Source organism: Sphaeramia orbicularis, chromosome 21 (assembly GCF_902148855.1).
Source record: "Sphaeramia orbicularis chromosome 21, fSphaOr1.1, whole genome shotgun sequence".
NCBI lineage: Eukaryota > Metazoa > Chordata > Actinopteri > Kurtiformes > Apogonidae > Sphaeramia > Sphaeramia orbicularis.
In genome coordinates this window covers 39,676,378-39,698,523 of record NC_043977.1, presented here as the reverse complement: position 1 = coordinate 39,698,523, position 22,146 = coordinate 39,676,378, and the positions used below count along the sequence as shown (strand labels likewise).

The 22,146-nt window shown below is 37.4% G+C and overlaps 1 protein-coding gene across 6 annotated transcripts in view; it reads right to left on the bottom strand.

The window, feature by feature from the left end:
* Positions 1–22,146, bottom strand: part of LOC115412774 (mitogen-activated protein kinase kinase kinase kinase 4-like) — a 124,294-nt gene that overhangs the window by 38,217 nt on the left and 63,931 nt on the right. For all 6 annotated transcript variants that reach the window (XM_030125428.1, XM_030125430.1, XM_030125431.1 and 3 more), the window contains exons 4-12: positions 13,222–13,347; positions 10,483–10,593; positions 10,305–10,395; positions 8,884–9,014; positions 8,734–8,788; positions 6,603–6,681; positions 6,337–6,512; positions 4,737–4,809; positions 4,423–4,633 (exon numbers count right to left, since the gene is read on the bottom strand). In XM_030125428.1, the coding sequence (XP_029981288.1) occupies positions 4,423–4,633; positions 4,737–4,809; positions 6,337–6,512; positions 6,603–6,681; positions 8,734–8,788; positions 8,884–9,014; positions 10,305–10,395; positions 10,483–10,593; positions 13,222–13,347 (1,053 nt within the window). The remainder of the gene's footprint in view (positions 1–4,422; positions 4,634–4,736; positions 4,810–6,336; positions 6,513–6,602; positions 6,682–8,733; positions 8,789–8,883; positions 9,015–10,304; positions 10,396–10,482; positions 10,594–13,221; positions 13,348–22,146) is intronic.

Here is a 22,146-nt window from a genome sequence, read left to right as displayed (position 1 = left end):
CTAACTGTTAAAGTCACTATTTAGTGTGACCTCTGACCCCATGAAAAGAAGCAGCACAAACAGCTGACATGTGTTGAATGAAACCTGGTATAAAACATCAGAAAATGAATGCAATAAATATCATATTGTCTGAACAAAAGGTTTAAAGACAAGTAAGTGCAAAGAAAGCCAAACTATAAACTACTTCTTTGGTTTATATAAGTTGCTTTTTCCCTGAAACTTTTGTTCTTACTCCTGTATATACTTTGCATTAATCCAGACTATATTCTTAATACAGAGTCTAAGAAATGCATGTGTGGTCATTAGACCTTTACTAAACTAACAAACCTAATGTTGGACTACAACTTTTGCATAGGACTACATACAGTATTACAGGTATGGACAATTCTCAGTTCATGTTCTGCAACGTAGGCATCACAATCAAACTGAATGAGGAGGCGAGTGACTATCCACACATTTAACAATAATATTTTTCGGATTCTATAGAAAAACCAGGTGAAGATGCATCAGGAATCATTGGACGTTTGCCTCCTTAAATGGTGAATATTGATCAACTTGAACTGAATCCATTTATAAGGTCAGTGAAGATTCATATCCCTCATTCTTTTATTCATTTTTAATCTATATTTATCATTTTTATCCTTAGTTTTAACCACATCCTGCCTTGGGTTTGTATTGTTTGTATCTTGTGTACTATTTCTACCTTTCACCTTAACACTTTTTTGTTTTGTCCAGCTGTTTTGTTTGGAGACTATCAAATGCACTCTATAAAAGCCTAATGAGTAGAAAAGCTAAACTGAAATTAAATAAGTTTCAATGTCAACATTTCCAATACAGCATTACATCTAAATCGTTTAAGTCTTGACAGTTATCTTACACTTTGGGGTTGACAGATGAAGACATTACACTGAGTCCTGTCTGTCATAGTGTTCTTAAAGGTACAGTGAAAGCTGCAGGACGCTGCTTGTGGTTGTAATTCATGACACATCATGTTTCCACAGATTCCACAGGAGGTAAGTATGAGACAGGAGAGCACATGAGCGGTGGTATTCCTCTGACACGGCCTGGGTTTAACTATCTGATTCATGTACAAGTACTGTCATGAATGGAAAAGAGCGCCTGGAGCTGTGACTACTGTGGGAAAACATCAGCAATCAAACTTCTGCATGGTACCGTAGAGCAGTGAACTTGTATCTCCTCCCACTGCCTCGTTTTACAGATTCAGGTTCTGTCTGATCCTCTTCTACTTCGACTCATCATATTTGTCACTTTCTTTGCCCCCCTTACAGGACCATATCTCTCTTTTTCCATCTAGAGACTTGGAATCATCTTGCCTTGACTATCTTCCCTCCCTCCTCCTCCATCTCTACTTTTTTCCTTCAAGAGAAATGAGTAATGAAAGCAGTGAAGCTCACACAGACACTAATAGAAAAGGACCACAGCTCACAGAGATAAAGCATAATTACAGAAAGGGTTTTCAAACTTGTCCTCTGGGGACACCAATTATGATTGTTCTACCGCAGCTTAAAAGAGATTTAGCAATCTATTATATGAAATTATCAAGCTATAAATCTAAACCATTATTATCCAGGTTTGAGTTTTTACTCTTACTATGCTGACATTTGGTAAAGAAATAAAAAAAAAAAAAAAAAGAAGAAAAACTGTTGTAGACGACAGAACCACCACACAGAACATCAGTAATCTGACCATTACTCATACAACCATCCTGATTCCTCCTTAAAACTTAAAATAAAGGAGGAAACCCCTATGGACCTATTAATAAACCAGTGGAAAGGGTGATGAATTAGAAACTAAAACCATTTGGGAATAAAAATGATAAAGTAATTTAAATAATACATTCAGGGTCTATCATTAGTGTGATAAAAACATTTAAAAGGTGTATTTTGTGTACATTGGTTTTGTTGATTAATTTTACTTTTCTTTTATTCTAATTTTATGTATTTGAAATTAAAATGCTGTTATTTGTCAGTGTTCATCATGTTTTGCCCTTTAAAAAAAGTTGAAAGAGTTGAAGAACTCCAATTGCACCAATTTCCTTTATTTTGATACATGTTGATACATCTTATGTCTTTGTGTCGATCTTTTGTGAATTTGACTTTTGCTGGTTTCTTTCACTCAGGGTCAAAAATCAGCCTTGAAATTGTAAAGTTGTACTGATCCTACATTTATTGATGTAATTACCACTAAGTTTTTGGCCATTACCACCCAGCCCTACTACATATGTTCTAAGTGTTTAGTGTAAGCACAGACAGTGCATTTGTTTGTGTAATAAAGCTCAATATCTGCTGGTTCTTGTTTTTATTAACTTATACGAATTGTGTAAATAGTTGTGTAGTACTAGTTACAGTAGTCATTTTTCAGCCTGATTGACATCACTCTGATTAAAGATTCCAACATAACTGTTTGCACTAAATAAAGTGATCTGATAAGATGTGTGTTTACATGCCCCAAAGCAATTTGAACATGTTCAAAGTAGTTTCACCTGCTGCAAAGAGTCTAATCTCCTGGAAGTAAAACAAAGGAAGATGATTATTTTCTAACTTTATTCTTGCTTTGTTCACTTTTTCAAACTGCTCTTTCTTCATCTCATTTTTCAGCCATTTGACCAATAATAATTATTAAAATTTTATCAAGCTCTAAGGTGTTCAGTTTACCACAACACTCTAAACCTTAAATTTCTTCAGCTCAGACCATTCTCTTTGTACTGAGGGGGTGTGAGACCTTTTCATTTAGACTGGGATTTTGTTCTGATCATTACTGGAATTTTATGTCACATGTAAATGTTGCTCAGTACCTCAACAGTCTTAAGGGTTATCCAAGCAGCAGCAAATGGTAGAATCTCCCTCTATCTGGGCCTTAGTTTAACAGTTAGACATCATATCAGTACTGTATCATGTGGAATTATAAAAAATAGGACCAATGTCGCTGTATCTCACCGGCATGTCAAGAATCAATAACAACTTGAATTTGCAAGGTTGTCAGGTTCTGGCGCTTTGTTAGAGTCCTGTGGTCTCAATGCAGGAGATCAATCTCCCAATAGAAGTGAGTAGTACTTTCACTGGAGGATCTGGATCACTGGATCATTAAACTGGATCATTTTCAACTCAACGAATTAAATGCAAGTCCATATATGTCTTCCTATCAGTGCTCAACAGTAACTATATTGATATCGCTAACCATTTCCATGGTATAAGCTATCAAAATATGGCCCTTTATAAGCAAAGGTAAATGTTTAATATTTTAAAAATCTGTCAAAAATGCAAAAATCTAAATTTCTCAAAAGTGTGAACAAACTTTGTAGACATTGTTTCAAGTAAGCTACATACAATTTTTTTAAATGAGTCTGATCAGTAGTTTTAGAAAAGAAGATTGTTGAAACATCAACATTGGTGACCTTGAATTTGATCCATCAAGGTGATTGAAGGTCAAGGGTCATGGATCCAAATGAAAGTCCATATGTTGCCGCGTTTCCACTGCGTGGTATCAGCTCAACTCGACTCGGCCTTTTTGCGTTTCCATTACGAAAAAGGACCTGAAATCTGGTATCCGGTACTAGTTTTTTGGTATCACCTCCACCGAGGTTCCAAGCGATACTAAACCGTGACGTATAACACTGCAGACCACTGATTGGTCAGACAGTTTTCTCTGTGACCCACCGTTTTACAAAAAACAGATGCGGAAGTGGACAGCAAATACAGCGGTACATTAATCCACATGATAACAGCCCAAAACTACACCATGGTCAGTCGAGGAGATTCAGTCTTTGGTGGCCGACATAAAAATTCAGACGAGACAACACGCAACGAGCGAGTTTATCAGCAACTCTCTGAACAGACGACACGGAAATAACACGCCGCATCACTATGACGTCCAGGTGCTGTAAAGTCAGTGGTATCCTGTAATGGAAATGGTCTCCAGGAATACCAAGTTGAGCTGAGCCGAGTCGAGCTGGTTCCATGTTGTGGAAATGCGGCATATGACTTCCTATCAGTGCTCAGTAGTAACTATATTGATATCTGTAACTATTTCCATGATATAAATCATCAAAATATGGCCCATCATAAGTAAAAGCAAATTTTAAATTTTTCAAAAATTTATCAAAAATAAAACTATCTCAAAACTATGAACACACTTTGTAGACAATGTCCCAAGGAAGCTACATATAAAATTTGAAATTAATCTGATTGTTTTGTCAGAGATGTTTGAAGAAATTACTAACAAAGACGCTGACACCGGACACAGCGCCTTCACAACAGCTTATGGTTTATCAGCCCATGAGCAAAAAACCAACAAAACTAACACACCCGAATTTAAGTCTGAACTTAAAAGCAGTTTATTGCCCCCGAACAGAAAAGCAGGAGCCATACGTCTGGCGTGTTTGTCTTCAGTGTATGCACTCACCTCCTCCAGCCGTCTCCTCTGCTCCTTCTGCTGCTCGATACGCTTCTGTCTCTCAGCCAGTAGTTGGCGCTTGTATTCCTCCTGCTCCCGGAGCTGCTGCTCCTGCAGGAGCTGCTGGCGGCGTAGCGCCTCCGATCGCTCCTTGTTCTCCTGCTGCAGCCGAATGAAGTCACGGCGTAAAGTGGACTCACCCGGCACGTTGACTATGGAACTGTACAGAAAAGTCGATGGGAGATGCTCAGTGTCAAAAAGAAAGCACAATAGTGTCATTAGGAAACTGTGGTGTTACGCTCATTATGGTAACACCACATTACCTTGGTTCTCCTTCCTGCTCAGATGATTCCTCCTCTTCTTCTTCACTGCCACTATATTCATATTCAGTTTCATCTGAAGAGCACATAAAACAAAAAGGTCATAACTTAACCACCAGTTTAATGTAAAACTTACAAGTTACATTAAAGAAATACATTTACCAACAGACAAACAAACCACTGCCAATTATCAATAAATCCTGCACATGTAGTGCATACTGGTTTATGATTATTTTATGTAGAAAAAAATTGGAGCAAGATTAAATCTCACAGTACATTTTCTTCCCAGATGAGTAGCTAAAAAAGTAAATAAATAATAGAGCATTTTTAGACTGTCCAGCTGTTATTAATTAATTTATTTATTTATTTTACTTTTTCTGACTTTTGACTTACTCTTAATCGTCAACGGTTTTGTCTGAAAATATATCCATAAATACAGTGTTTTTACAGCAAACTTAGAAAAAACCTACTGTTTAATTTATTTCCAAAGTAGATATTTTGAACCATTTTGAAAGGAATTATCTACTTCCAACCTTCCCAAAGCAACTTCATTATATTTTCATAGGCATTTTTATATTTCATTATTGCACATATACAGGGTGGGGAAGCAAAATTTACAATATTTTGAGGCAGGGATTGAAAGACAGTGTATGACCAATTAGTTTATTGAAAGTCAGGAGAATTTATTTGCCACAAGAAAATTTACATAATAGAAAATGTTTTTATTCTATGTGTCCTCCTTTCTCAATAACTGCCTTCACACGCTTCCTGAAACTCGCACAAGTGTTCCTCAAATATTCAGGTGACAACTTCTCCCATTCTTCTTTAATAGTATCTTCCAGACTTTCTCGTAATAGTTTTGCTCATAGTCATTCTCTTCTTTACATTATAAACAGTCTTTATAGACACTCCAACTATTTTTGAAATCTCCTTTGGTGTGACGAGTGCATTCAGCAAATCACACACTCTTTGACGTTTGCTTTCCTGATTACTCATATGGGCAAAAGTTTCTGAAAAGGTATGGATAATAGTGTTAGGTATGATTATGACATCAATATATGTTTGGTTTCAAAAGAATTGACATAGTGCCTGCTGAGAAAAAACAACTAAATGTTCTTTGTAAATTTGCTTCCCCACCCTGTAAATTTATCCAAAACATTCAGAGAATAAATAGAACACATTATTATGTCATGAGAACACTGAAGCAAAACATTTTATCAGTTGAAAATGAACAGATGCCAAAAATACATAGTATGACAAGATAAGTAATATCATGCCATCTTGGGTTTTCTTTGTGTTGTGCTCATATGAATTAACTCCTTCTATATTAAACACTTTAGAACAGTTACTTTTAGCAGTGGGTCTTCACCTTTGAGAGTTCAGTAAATTCATGAGTTTTCCATTTTTGATGCTACATCAGGGTTTTTCTCATTTTCCTTCTGCTGCTGACAAAACGTTTCTGCTTTGCTATTAAAGATGATCGATTGCCTGCTAGTTTATTTTTGTTCCATATTGACAAATGTTGAGAGCAGTGGCACTACTGCAAACAGGATGTAACTGGATTTAAGCATCTCCAAGGTTCAGTTTCACAGAGCTGACTCACCCTTTTCTCCCCTCTTCTTCTTGGTCCGGTCAATGTGGTCTTTGAGCTGGATGCGGACCTGCCTCTCATTGGGCTGGTCCCGGATGAAGGGGTGTTTTAGCAGCTGCTCAGTGGGGGGGCGCTGAGTGTAGTTCTTCACCAGGCAGCCCTCGATGAAGCTGAAGAACTTTTTAGACCTGGAAGAAAGGGATATGGGAGTTTGTTTCATGCTCTCCTCTGATTCCAACCACTGGTGTGAGGAACATAGTTAAAAAAACTGAGCTCACCATTTTTTGGACTTGAGTCGAGGAGGGGGGTTTCTGGGAATAAGGAAGAGGGCTCTCATTGGGTGCATATCACAAAGAGCTGGAGGAGGCAAAAATTAGAAAAAAATAGATCAGCAGTAGAAACAATCACGTTTAAGTCATAAGCCACTTTTACACAGAGATCCCAGAAAAAAGGTGAGACTGTGATCCCACCTTTTTTCCACCATTGACCGATTTCCACAGCCAAGCCAAAGGAGTAACAGAAGTGAGACAGGCTGGACTTTTACACAGTGGACCTGCATTCCGGAATCAAAGGAGCGGTGATGCAGCACAGTGTATACTGTGGCGTATAACTTGCGCGTCAGAAATACCCAGAGCATAGTGTTGTTGGCTCTCTGAGTCTTTCACCATTCCACAAATGTTAGCATGAATAGAGCCCTCCGCCCAAAGTGACAACAGCTCATGGATCTTGACGTCTTCCCAGTTCAACATCTTTCTGGTCGTGTTAATATGTTTGTTTACTGTGCACGGCCTGAGTTCATTTTTAAATCCCCCTTGTGCGGGGGTTGCACACAATAAGTCATCAAAACGTCACACCTTGGTTGTGGAACGAGAGATGTTCATTTTACATAGTGTTCCAGAATCATGATTCTACCTTTATCATGGCTCTGTTACTACCTCCAGAGGTGATACACAGCTGTGACAGAGGTGGGACCAAATAATTCTGGAATAAAGGTGAAATATTCCCAGAACAGAAGTGCTGTGTAAGAGGGGCTATAGATTTCTGAAACATGAATAATATACATTGAATGACGGACTAATTATCAATGTGATTTGGATGCAATAAAGGACCAACGAAGTCAGATCCAGTTTGGATTGAGTGGAGTGCTCTCTGTGTAGATTGTAGTCTTAATTCTTTAAACCCAATCATGGTCATGGCAAGGGAAAACTTAAACAAGAACAGATTTGGGTTATAACTGTAGAGGCTAATGTACCAGGTCAGCAAAGAATGACACTATCACTATACAAGGATCCTACAAGTTAAATTTAAGACTTTTTAAGATTACTTAGAACAGAATTTAATGCCCATTTCACAGCCAAACGTAAGAACAAAAGGCCCGTTGTTCACTTTCCAAATGAGCTCTGTCTTGATATACACTGCTAATCCAAATTTAGCTATGTAAGCCGTTTTGTCAGCACCCCACATAAACATGTTAGCTATATCTGAATCAGGGAGCATGCATTTAAACAGCTTGGCGACTCCATCATTGGCACTGTAGGACATGTGTTTAGATACAGTATTTAGAGTCAACAAAACCTCTGCTTTTAGGTTTGGGTTAAACCAAATGTCATTCAGAGGTCGTTTTTGTTGCTGCTGTTGTACTAGGCACTCACTGGGGGCTGCAAAGTTAGGGATAATTCGTTCCTAATTTCAATATAAATTGTCAGGTTGGAACAGGTGGAACTAAGTAAACTAACGTTGCTTTCTGTTTAGTTTGGACATTTCCCAGACACATTTAAACACAATACAGCAAACCAGTTTACGGCAACACAACTTAAGACCTGCTGTATCACATTTAATACATTTTAAAGACTTTTTTAAGGTATTATGTGCAGATTTGTAAATTCAAGAGATTTAAGACTTTTTCAGACCCAGTGGGAACCCTGCTACATCATCATGTGGCTTACACACTAATACAGTATTCTGTGAACACTGACCCATATCATGTCCAAACATTGACCATTAGTGTCATTAAGCTCTTGATGTTGACTTGATATTTGTAGTTATTATTTTTCTTGCACTATCACCTGTGTTTCCAAATATATCTTAAATTGTATGTTTTGTCATACTTTAAATTATCATAAGTGTTTCTTTGCCCTAATAAACTTTGACTGTCCAGTGCCATGAGGTACAAATAAACTGCTATAAAGGTTTTCCTTCCAAAGCTGACCATCCCTGCTGTCAAGTGTAAATACAGGGGTTGGACAAAATAATGGAAACCCCTAACATTGTGGCATCATAGAAGGTGTTTCCATTATTTTGTCCAACCCCTGTATACGTATTGAGCAGAGAGTGAAAGGCAGTAATACTCTTCTTTTATAATAATATTACAAATTGTTTGCACACCAATGCGTGTTAATGTTTACTTACGGGGAGCTCCCTCAGCCATCTCTATAGCCGTGATTCCACAAGACCACAGGTCACTCTGAAGTACAGGAAATAAGAGGAGTGAGTCTCTACATATATCTTCATATCATGCAGAGGGACATCTTACACTAAAGTGTGTGTGAGTGTCCTTACCCTGTAGTCATAGGTAGCATCTGGGTTTTCATCACAAGCGATGACCTCTGGTGCCATCCAATACGGCGTACCGATAAAGGTGTTCCTTCGACCGACGGTCCGGTCCAGCTGAGCACTCACACCAAAGTCCACTGGGAACAAACAGGGTTTAAAGCCAGAATTAGTGACCATGAAGGTACAGTATGACAGTTAACTAGTACTGCATAAAAACTACAGGAAAAATAACTTATTAAATGTATTATTATTAAATTACTAATTAAATGTGTGCATTTACTGATGGCCTGTGAATCATTTATTTTAACACATCGCTACAACCTGTGTGACATTAGACTGACAATGTAAAATGACATTTCAATCACAGCTCTTATGCACAATAAAAACTACACTAATTGTTAATTCACTGCAAGATATGACTCATTTTGTCATCACACAGATGCCATATTCACTCTTGCTTTTTCTTAACTTGTGAGACTTGTATAGATAGAGTAGAGATGTGTGTTTTCTACTCTGTCAAACATGTCAACAATATCTAATGGAATTAATTTATGACTTTATGGCATTTGTTAATCAGTGACAAGCAGGTTTTTCAGAGGCAGTTGACGGCTTCACCAAGGAAAGTTTGGCACTTTACTGGAAAAATTAAAGAATTACTTTTGTAAAAAAGTAGCCATACGATACATTATCTCTGTGCATTCATCAATTTTTAATTATTGTAGCTCTGATAAGTTATGTGGCTGACAAAAATGGTGCATATGAAGTATCGCAGTTTTTTTCTGAACAATGATTCTCAAAACACTATTTTGTGACCATCAACTATTGAATTAAATACAGTTAAATAGAACAGTGTCAAATAGAATGCAGACTCTGCAATTTTTTAACATACTTTTGCTGTACTACTATTGCCTTTCAACACTGATTCATGTGAATCACTTTTAGATCCTAAGTTCACTTACAAATCAGAGTTTGAGCACTATAAATAGACCAGATGTAAACATTTGTTTTGGAGTAAGCAAAAACTAAACACAGTAAAAGTGGTGAAAAGTAGCAGAGAGAGAAAACAAGATCAGTCTTTTTCTGTTTTCTTCGACCACACTTTGTTTTGTTGTTTGAAAAGGGTTAGGATTATATGTAACATACCTCTATGCCAATAATGGATGCTATTTTCTAGAAGTAATAGCAAATTAAAACTCAACAAACAGTAAACAAAGTACAAATTCTAGACAAGATCTCCATGTCTGACTTCTTTAAAAGGTTTCCAACTTTGCAACTGCATGAAACCTTCAAATTAACTCTGGTAATGGAAAAAGCCCCAGTTGGCACTAACATGATGCCGTCTCTAGTTGCAGTATTTTTCAGTGTCGCCGTCCAAACCTCAGCGCAGACCATGTTCACCCATTGAGCAAAATGAAAGCACAACATACCGAGTTTGACCTCAGCGTTTTCAGTCAGCAGCACGTTTTGCCCTTTGATGTCACGATGGATGACATGATGGGCGTGCAGGTGAGCCAATCCCTGTCGGAAAAGAAATACAACTCCCTCAATATTTACCGTCTATTACAAACAACAGGTTTGTGAAGATGCTGTGAAAAGTTGGCTGACCCTAAGGATCTCTCTGGAGATGTAGGCGATCCAGTCCTCCTTCAGGGAGTTTCCTTTGGTGTTCTTCACCAGGTCTGTGATGGATCCAGCACCGCAGAACTCCATAACCAGCTGAAAGAAACAAGGAGGCACTGAAGAGTTAAAACGCCTGCCACGAGCTGCATTTTTCCAGTAGCAAACCGACAACAATCAATGACAAAAACATCCATCAGCTTAGATTTGGCTTTTGCCATTTTTAAGCTTCTTTTAAAGTCTTATTTGGATGGAAACAACTGATGTATTGTCTTGAAACAAAAAAAAGAAAAAAGAATAACAGTTATTCACAATAATGATAAAGCACTATAAAGTTTTTGTGTATTTGTCCGTGTGGGGTACTAAAAGTGGCAGGGAAAATAATGAAGACAGTAAAATAAACATTAAAAATCCACAAGTTTACAAACAAACAACTGTACTGGGAGTAAAATGCAGGACAACATGATGGTCCTAACATGAAGAAAGCTGAGTTTCCGGCTGCAACAGCAAAGCATCTAAACTTGACTTGACTGATTTATATCTCCTCAGCTGTTAAGAGTGTAAAACTGCCTGTTACAACATAAACCCAGAGTGTTGTTAAATTATACAGGGCATAGAGTAAGTGTGCTTGTACATTCATTTACAGTGAAGTCAAAAGCCTCTAGCGCCAGCTGCTCCTCTTTCACTTCTTTCATGTGTTTTCAAAGCCTGAGGTGACCGTATTTGTAGGGAAAGACAGAGCTGGAAAGGACCAAGTGGAAGGCTTACCAAGCTAATGCTATCACTGTCGTACTACACATATCAGCAGCACTTCTAACAAGGAAATGTTAAACCTAGATGAGTATTTTAAAATATTTGCTAAATCTTGAAAAAGAAATATTGTGTTGATCATGAAAATGAACTTTGCTGGTTAGCTGACAGACCATATTACACAAAACTGAATTAACCCATAAGGACCCAGTGTGACTTCTGTATCAGTTCCCAAATGAATTTTTCTCTCTATTTAACATTTCCTAAGTGATTTATCACCATTTATTATAATATTATGCTCTGAATTTTGCATTTTTTTCCCAGTGAAAATCATCTGTTTTCCTACGTTTAATTCACTGATCATGTAGATGTTCATTAAAGTTCAGAGTAAAGTCAAAGGTTATTGTATCAAAACAGAAAAAATTAAGAAAAAGTGACTTTTTCAGTAAAATATATCATTAACTGAACATAAACCCATGGGTTTTACTGGTGAATCAATGTTGTTGAAGGTGACAGTGTTTCCATGTTCACTACAGAGCCTCTGAACATCCAAATGGGTCATATCTGATGACCATGAAAAGATGATAAATTGCATTTTACACTAATTATTTCCATGTATTAATAGGATTAGTGGATGAACAGTTTAGATCAGTAGTATGCTTTTGGTTGACAGTGGATGTCTGGCTCTTTATGGGTTAATGCTAACATTGTAGGAATGTAGTTACCTATACTAACATACTGATTAGTTTAATGTTTCAACTATCTTCTTAAGTGTGATTTCTTAACCACAAATACAGTTGAACTGTCGTCACAATACACATGATTGTAGCAAAGCAGTGGCAGAAGAGGTAAACTAACATGTAACTGTCAATGTAAAATGGCTGTGGAATTTTCTTTAAGGATGAGACTGAGGAATAATTTGGTCTCATTAGTCCATATGACCTGTTGTACTATCAGACATTTTTTTAATCAAATCATGCATTTACTTTGCACAGGAACATTTTCTGATGTGAGACTTCAAATGCAAATTCAATACATTTAGGAACACCCTAAATGGAAGTCAGGATTTTGGATCAGCACCTGATGCTAAGTCTTACAACTACAATGACCATTTTCCACCACTGGCCTCAGTGTTGGGTCATGACTGTTGTGTTGACTTGATATGAAATCTCTCATTGTATACTGTTTTCCGAGAACTCCACAGGTCCCCATTGTGGGCAGACCACCAGATGCATCACTTCCAAACAATCTGCTCCACTTTAGGAGACAGTTGTCAATGATATTCACTGCTCATTATTATTATGAGCAAAAGGAAAAACATACTTTCACTGTCTAGTGCACACAGCAGGCAGCCTGAAGCTCCAGCTGCAAAGGAGTCGTGGAAGCAGCTGTAAAAACAAATAAGGACTGTGTTTTAGAGTGAGAGTGAGACCTCTCCTCACGTGGAACAGGGTCATAAAACGAAGTAATCCTGGCTTTAACAAAACGAGCGGCCATAAATCATATGGCTGCTGTTTTCCTCTTCCTCCTCCGCCACCTCTCCTCTTTGACATTAACTCTCTCACTTTTTGTGTTGCTCTCTCATTTCCTCAGCTCTGTCATGTTTCTGTTTTCTTTGATTTTTTATGTTTATACTACAGTCTATCCTCTCCTTGTTCACCTCACTCTTCAAACCGACAGCCAGTGAAGCCTGTAATAATGGGGGAAATTTACATACGTATTTCTTCTACACATCATGTACTATTTGCATGCGATGAACGAATGCAAATATATTAATATATGTGCGTATCAACTTTAACAGTTTCTGAAACATCAACTTTTTATAAGAATGTTTGCAGAGTCTGACCTACCTCTGCAGTGAGTGGTTTCGTCAGGAATAATGTTAGAATATCTGATTCATGAAGGTGCCTATGATCCTGACATAAATATTTCACCATCATTGTAGCACCTTATTAAATATGTTGAATACAAACTCACCCAAAGCTGGTCGTCATGGCCTGGTGGACTTTTCTTGATGAAGGCTCCATAGTAGGTGGCTATGTTTCTGTGATGGGAGTACTTCTTCAGCATGTTGATCTCCAGCTTAATTTCTTCCTCCTCATCCTATAAGAAACAGATTGAAAGACCCATCAGTGTTCTATAGAGGCAGGAAATAAATAACATGAACCATCAGGGTAAATTAAAACCATCATACAAATATTTAGTTCTGGTCTGTTTGTTAAAGCTGGCAGCACAAAGGCAAGATGGGGGAAAAAAACCTGACACATGAATAAAGACAATTATTCTTTTTTTGTTCTTTCTTTATTTTTTTATTGTTTCCACACATTCTGCTTCCACTTAAAATCTCACTTCTCCACATTGTGCTTTGTAAACAATCCTTTTAATTCTGCAACTGAGTAGTTTTCAGTCAGATGTAGATCTACAATACTCACTTTCTTCCTGTAGATAACAAGAAAAGCCCCTAAGTCCCCAAGAAAGATTTAAAAAGGTAACCAAAGCTCCATCTCAAGATCATTTTCTGAACTCTCAGCTCTGTCTCGAGGATGTGCTGAAGAACTGAACAGGAAAAAGCACGGCTGTCCAATCCGGTCTAATAAACGGATATCACTGCAAACAAACACACAGACACATCCTCAACTCAAACTGATAAACTACCGCCTCTCCCTCTCATGCTCTCAGGATATTACAGCGCCGTCTCAGACAGTCGCGCAGACGCATAACAAGATCTGAGTGATTATTTCTCAAACACTGCAGTGTCATTGAGGCTGTGTGACATTTATTTGCCAGTGCTTTACATCGGCCGAGCCCGTGGCCGAAAAAGGCCAACGTGAGTTGACATTTTCACTGTTATTACGACCGGTCGATTAGCAGAGTGGGGCGGGAGGGGAGTCCTGAGCAAACTGAACTCTGCAGAAACCTTGTATGTCCACAAAGGAGGAACTCCGAGGAACTGACAGGGAAGCACTCTGGTGTTTTGTAGCACAGACGTCGCAGTTGGATCATTCCCATCACTTCACTGCTGCTATAATTGTGTTCTCCTGGACAGATGCAACACTGGAGATGTCAATAATAAGCAACTATTATATAGTCGCCTCAAAATTTTCTTAGGTTCCATAAAATCTTATCCACAATTTAAAACTACTCCCAGTCTGGATGCAGGATTTTCAGGGAAAAAAGTAAATAAAACTTTCTATTAAGTTTAGCACTACTTAAAATTCATTCAGCTAAATTTGATCACTTGCATGAATATATTAAAAGTCAATTATTTTTCACTTGATTAGGCTGAAGAAACCTTAACAACCTACATGTAAAAAACTGTACTGAGCAAATGAACCAAGTGAAATATTTTGCCTACTTTTGATTTAAATCATATTTCCTGGTTCAAAACTTTTCAAAGAAATGCAGATAACATTTGACAGTTAAATACAGACAAAATAATGTTTCATTTTCCAGCTCTGAAGGCACTGACAGTCATTTTATGAAAATGCATGACTAAATATCTTCTAGGTATGACAGAACTGCAGTGAAACTGAACAGAATGAAAATGTGCTATCAGGAAAGTGGCAATGGAAAAAGATGGCTCATGATTTGTTTGCTATAAACATCCATCGAGAACTCTTTATGTTAGTACATGTAGGAAATATTCCTCACAACCCAAGTTGGTGAAAAATAGGCAGTTGGTGAAGCTTAGAAAACACAGTAATGAACTTTAAGTTTCAGAAGTTTCAGTAATGAACTTTAAGTTTCAGAAATTCAGAAGTAAAACTACATTTGAAATATAGCTTTGGGATTATATGACATCCTATTAAGTTAATATAAGTTTTCACATGAGTTTTTCTCAAGTGAAATTGTGTAATTAATGGGAAACTTTCTCAATTCTGGATGACTTTGCATGAAATTACCTAAAATATGAATTGCATTTATATATGAATATGCATTTATCTGATAGTAAACTGAATGTTTTGAGGATGTGGAGTGTGGGTAAAATAAAATACACAGTTTAAATACTTCATGTTAGGCTGAAGAAAAACATAATGGGTGCTTTTATTTAGTATTTTTGTCATTTTTAGGCAGGTCGTTTGTAATTATAGTGAACAATTATCATTAGATGAACCAAAGCCCAATGCAGCCACTGCAGAACACATTAAAGCAGGGATGTCAAACTCATTTTAGTTTAGGGACATATACAGCCCAATTATTCTGTCTTAAAGTGAAAAAATTTAATTACATGATGAAAATGTTTACATCTTCAAACTACCCTTAAAAGATGTGAATTGCATGAACAACCTAAAATTTCTTAAGAAAAATAAGTGCAATATTAACATTATTATGCCTCAGTTTGTCATTTACACATGTGCATTACAACTTACAGATGACAGTGGATCCATAAATGCACAAAACACACATAACACTGTCAAAATTACACTTTTCTTAAGACATTTCAGAACGTTTGAACATGTCTGAATATATGTCTTCAGGTTATTCATTTTTTTGTAAAAGGATAGTTTGTTTTTGCACCAAAACAAAGAACATTTTGGAGCTTTCATTTATTATTATGATGGTATTTTACCAGTGTGTTACCAGCTGTATGTGGCCCATGAACTAAAATCAGTTTGACACCTGTGATTGTCAAAATTTTCAGCGTAATTTTTTACATTTTACAAACTCCTCCCACAAGCCGGTCTTGGCCTGCAGGTCGTATGTTTGACACTCCTGCATTAAAACCGTTAACCGTTACACAGTGTACGTGCAGATGACAGGCAGCTGCCATCTCTGCTGACATTTGTAGGTCAAATCCAGAGGTCAGACAGCATTTTTGTCAATTCTTAGCATTTACAGATAAAAGACAAATTCCCTGTGAGTGGCTACACATCTACAAAAACAGCAGCTCAGTTTCACTATCTCGGCAAGACACAGATACACACATATCATTTGGCCAAAATAGGGCAGAGCTTATCTACCACTCATTTATGTTGAATCTGTCAATCATGGCGGAGACGTTCTTTCCACCGATGACAGTATTTTTCCATTTTAAGATTTTGAGCTGTGACAAAGGTTAAACCCAGTAGGTTCAATTAATAAGGCTGCATGAGACACTTCAGACTCTAACTTTATTATTTATGCTCCGCTTGTTTTCTCATGAGACATTTACGTACGCAGCAGGTTTCAGCCTATTTGTGCTCAGCAAAGTAGCTGTTAGTCTGGTATTTATTTTTGCCGTAATCTACTGAGAGTGTTTAAAGAGTTCAGCAGGAGTTCTGTGTGTGTGTAAAGATGATGGGGTCAGCCACTCGGTCAGCCATTTGGTTGCAGCCTCAGCCAGTCATTTAGCAAGGCAGCATGCCAGGCAGTCAGTCAGGAACCCACCCAACCAGACCACTAGTCCTTCTGTTAATCCACTCATCAGCCAGTACCTCAGCACATGATTCAGTCAGTCAACAGCAGCTCAGTGTAGGAAAATCTAAAATCCATCTTCACTTCATTGATCAAACAACTTGAATTCAATTTTTTGGCTCTTCTTAATGTAAAATGTAAATGTAAAAGTGCATTATTGCAACTCCTTTGGGGACAATTCTTAGTGTAAATATTATATTTTCAATAGTGCACCACCTTAGAGGGTTCCTTGTGGAATTTACAACAGCCTATTTCTTTTCAAAGTAAAACTAGTACTGCATCTCAAATATCTTAAAATCGAAAATCAGAAATCAAACTGAATTGTGAATCTGAACTGAACTGATGTGGAACCTCAGGGGTGATACCTGATCTCACCAACCAGTCAAACACTCGTATATAAAGAAAATTGTAGTTTAGATAACTATCAGACTTTTACTGATTGATAATAAATTCTTTTGTTTATGCTTCGATTCTCAAATCCTTCAATAAAAATGTGATTGTATAATATCGTAGTAGACACTGGACTTTACAAAGACCCTTAAAATGATTGAAACATTGTCCCATTAACCACAGCCTGTCAGTGTCCTTAACATTCTAGGAACCAGTCGGTTTAATTATATATGTTTATGACAGACAAGCGGAACATTCTGACATACTGTTCCCATAAACATGTAGAGGAAGGGGATGTAATTCTAATGCATATAACGGTTCTCTCTTGTCCGATATCTATGGTTGACCTTAAACCACTAAAATCTAGTTACTGCACTGCAGATTCTTCTGTGTATTTAATTCTGAACAACAGCATTTTATATTACTCATACTGATAAATCTTACGTCAGAGTTTTTCCAAAGACAGACGGCTTAAAGGGGTGATATTTTGCATTTTTTTAAATGGAATTATGCATTTTAAAATATCTGCCTGTGGTCTACATAAACTGTAAATGTAATACTTGGGTCTGAATTCTTCATTAATTCAACTCCACAGGTCCTTCTTCAACCCTATTTCTGAGTAATGACACCAGAAAGGTCGTTTTGAGTACTGGCCCTTTAAATGCAAATAAGCAACTTTATGCTCCACCCCCTACAGGTTGTTGGCTGTGCAGCTCTGTCCCGTTCAGCCACTTGTGTTCATTAATACAACCAACAACTGAACATTTTAGGCAATCGACTCAAAGTTTGGACATATTTTCAGTATGGACTACAACCGCTGTTGCTAACAAACAATTATGGCGTACTCGGAGAAATGTTTGTCTGAAGTCTTGCCCTTATATGTGCAAATGTCATGACATAACTAGTTATAGATGCAACAAATTAAGAAGGAATTAAAATGGGTTGCAGAAATCCACTTGATTTTTGCCAAAATGAATATAAAGATAGCTTTGCAGCACCTGGAGGGTCCAAATTAAAACTTGTTGAACTATTAGGGTCCAAATACACAAATAAACGTACTGAAGACTAATAAAAGTGGGTTTATCAAAATATGAGCCCTTTAAGTCTGTTTTTTTGTGGAGTACCTGAGTCAAATGAAAAGCCATTTCGTTTACTTGTAGCATGATGTAGACTGTTACAACTACAGAAACTGCAAAGATAACCAACTTACATAGAAATTCATGTGATGACATATGTTAACTAATACTGTATTACCTTGGCTTAACAAGTGTTAGCATTAAACATGGTTTGATAGCTGTGTTTGGCTGCATTCATCTAACTTTTTTCTACTATATTAAAACAAAAATTTCCAAAATAGAGTTGAGGGCATCTTGTGTAAGTGTAACATATATTTTAATGTGTTTTTTCCTTGTATGTGTACAAGTTAAGGTTAAGATCAGCATGTGATATTTAGTTCATGTACTGATGCAATCAAATGAATGACTTGTTCCCTCATTTCAGCCAGAGTTAGTTTGTTTGTTCTAAGCTTCTCAGTTAAGAGGATATTAACTCTGGATCACACTCCTTAATCCCCCTAAATCTTACAAAGTGTGTTGCCAAATTTATTTCACATCCATGCGAAGGTTAATGAACCAAAACAACATTAAATAAAGTTAAAAATGTCGTTGAATTTTCCCAAACACCAAAGCCTCCATAACATCTGGGAGGATCTTTATGCCATCTGTAATTTATTTTAATTATTTTTTAAATTTCTATCTTTTATAAAGTAAGCAAAGTTTTTTTTTTTATTTTTTTATTTTATAGAGGACAATGAAAACATTCACATTGAATTTAAATTATTTTGTCAACACACTGTAAATGACCAGTGATTTTCAAGCTCATTTGTTAAAATAAATTATTTTGAGACAGAAAACCAGGTGGGTGTGTGAGCAGATGAAGAAGAGGTGGGCGGGCTGCGACCTGGACGTCAGGATTAAGCTGCTTTTACAAGGACACACTGACATCATTATCTTTGTCTCATACATTCACCATGTCTTTGTCTCAGTCTCTTTCTTGTCCACAACCTGTCCATGTTTTTCCAGACAGTTTAAGTCTGACTCCTGCACCGTCTCTGTCCTTTATCGACCCTGTATCCTAACGTCCAGGTTACTGTCACATTACTGCCCATTACCATAACGACTTTGGTCACATGTCCATCATGAGGACGACACCTCCGTCTCTGACTGTCCTTTTCTCACTCACTTTCCCTGAACTGCTCACAGTCTGGCTTTCAAAACAAGTTTCGAAACAAGGCGTCCTGAAGCTGCTCATTATCATTCCTGGGTATGAAATGGTGGGGAGACTCAGTGGTGGCCATCTTGCTGGGTAAGTATTACAGCACACAATGCAAGCAGAGCTGAGAGAACCACGACCCCAGGGGAGCGGACAGCCACAAAATGAAAGCATAATGGAAAATGGAAGCTGAGTGGGAGGGAGGCTTCAGCTTTGACAGAGGCCAAGAGAGGTCCATGTATCTCCAACAGGCAAATGAGAACCTGGAGGGGCTTCAACCAGAGATGCCTTTATACTGAATACATGTTGCACCAGTGACGTTCATTACTGTGCTGTTACTACTCTGAATCCAAGTCATATGAGGCGATTATAGGGTTGGTTTGGACTTTGGGAAGTGTGGTTGTATGAGGTATTTATTCATAGTACTTACTCGTGTATTACCTACAGTAGATGGTAGTCTGAACACCACCACTGTACTGCTGTGGAAAGAAGCAGTATCTTTTATACAGTATTTTAGCCACCTCAAAAAACATCACTATTGGCTCAATTTATACACTATATTTTGAAAATGTTTCCCACTTTTGCTGTTGTACATCCTTTCAGATGCCAGACTGATTGGACAAAAACATTTTACTCCACAGAACACAGGAGGTATAGTGGTACTACTTCTCTTGTTCAATCTGTAAGTCTACTACATCTACGTCATCTATACTCAAAATATTTTCTTTTAGAAAAGAGAGTTATAAAATTTGGAAGTGTTAAACAAAACTCTTCAGCTTGTTAAAAAAAAAAAAAATCAATTAATCATTGCAGCTTCTCTCAAACATGACGATTGCAATTATATTGATAACAATAAGCAGTGGACATGATATGCACAAACCTAACACCGAAGCAGCGAGTGTGACGCCTGTAAAGTGCTACATGAGGGTGAATTTTCAGTTTGGCAAGTAGAGCTCAGACAGCCGTCCATCACATTAGCAGGAAAGTGTTTGTGCCAAAGTCATCATGTAGCATAAAAGCTCTGCTGAGACTCTGTGCTGCTTTCTGTGTTGGACACTGATACAGACAGGGGATGCATTCAAGGCACCCTGTAAATTCTGAACTCTCTACTGGTTGAAGGACAAAACACATAAGTATCAACAGGCTACATACCTTATCCAGTTTTACCTCACATGTATTTTAAACAATGAGGATTTCATTTTCTAATATTCCTTACTAAATGCATAGTTCTACATCTATGATTAAATTGAGGGGATAAAAAGACTTGCAGTGTTAATATTCTGAAGTTTAGCTAATGAACCCCCTTTCTTCAGGCTTCAGGTATTATCAGGATGCTCCTTAAACTGGCAGCATCATCAAATTATGTATCATAATAAATATCAATATTAACCATTACAGAAAAATATACTGTAATCATATTTTGTGCTACATCAGCCCTATGTTGTAATGGAATCCAATCAAAATATTTTGTGACAATGTGTTATTTAAATGAAGTGTAATTTGTTTTTTTTACTTGCATGACAGCAAATTAAATACTTTCAAGGGTCATTTGAATGATACATTTTTAAGACACTGCAGTGAGGTGTCATTTCCAGATCAAACCAAGAGTTAAAACTGAAGCCAGTACTGTTCTCTTTAAACCAGGGAAAAACATGCTGATGTTCTGCTGCCTCATTTGTTTGTATGTGTTACTGTGCAACTTTGATCATTATTTTTCCCTCTTTGAAAGATCAATCAAATCAATCGAGACAGCGGTTGATTTTAGCGCTTTCTGAGGTAAAAATACTGATTAGTCAAAGGAGTCTGGTGGCTTAACGGAGTGATGTAACAGTTTCAGTTCCCTATAAATATAGATTTTTTCAGATTTCTAAAATTTGTTCTGCTCAGAGAGAGACAAGCGATAGAAAAGTTCAAATCGTATGCATTCATTTTGAGTGTTAATATAACTGGATCAGCTTTTTCTTTGATTATTCAAGACAACCATACTTCCCCGCCTTTAACACCTTCCCACATTTCACTTTCACACCTCCTAAATGGACAGGGAGCAGTGGGAGGTGACAGAGAGACTTGTTGTATGGCGTCTAGTTTGGTTTGTGTGTAAAACAGCAAGTGAGAGAATGAGTAAAAACACAGTTCACTCGATGAGAGAGCAGGAGCACAGAGGCAGAGATAAAGATGCTGGATGTGGAGGTTTTCTACTAATGGAAATCGATTCTCTCCTATTGAATCCCAAGAGACTGCATTAAGTCAACAGCCGTAGTGTATGTGAGTGCGTGAGCTACTGTAGCTGCATTTCACTGCAGATTCTTATTCATTTTTATCTATTAGAAACGATCAGCCTCTGACTATTCTCACGACTGAAACAAAAATGGAGAGGGACAGAAATATGGGAAATGCCAGCAGAGTGCATGCATTTAAAACAGTATGAAAAGAGACAACGGGTGGAAAAGAGGCGAACAGATCAGTGGAGGTGAATATAGAGGGAGAGGAGTCACCATTACCCCTCCCATAATCCCACTGCACTTCAGATGAACCTTCTCCGAGGAGGAAGAGGGAGGAAAGAAAACACTCTCACTGATATTCTTCTTATCTAAGCTCTCTCGCTTTCCCACTTTGTCTACGGTTTCACTCACTCTGTCACTTCCCTTCCTCCTTCTGCACTTATACGCACCATTAGGGCAGGATTATACAGAGAACACTTGTCAGATTTAGAAAGAATATGATACACGGGGATGTCTTTGGGGTTAACACTCAGTCACAACAGGGAAAACACTAATTAACCATAAGGACTAACATGAATTTAAAAAAAAATGCTTCTCCTTTTCATCAATTCCGACAATAAGAACA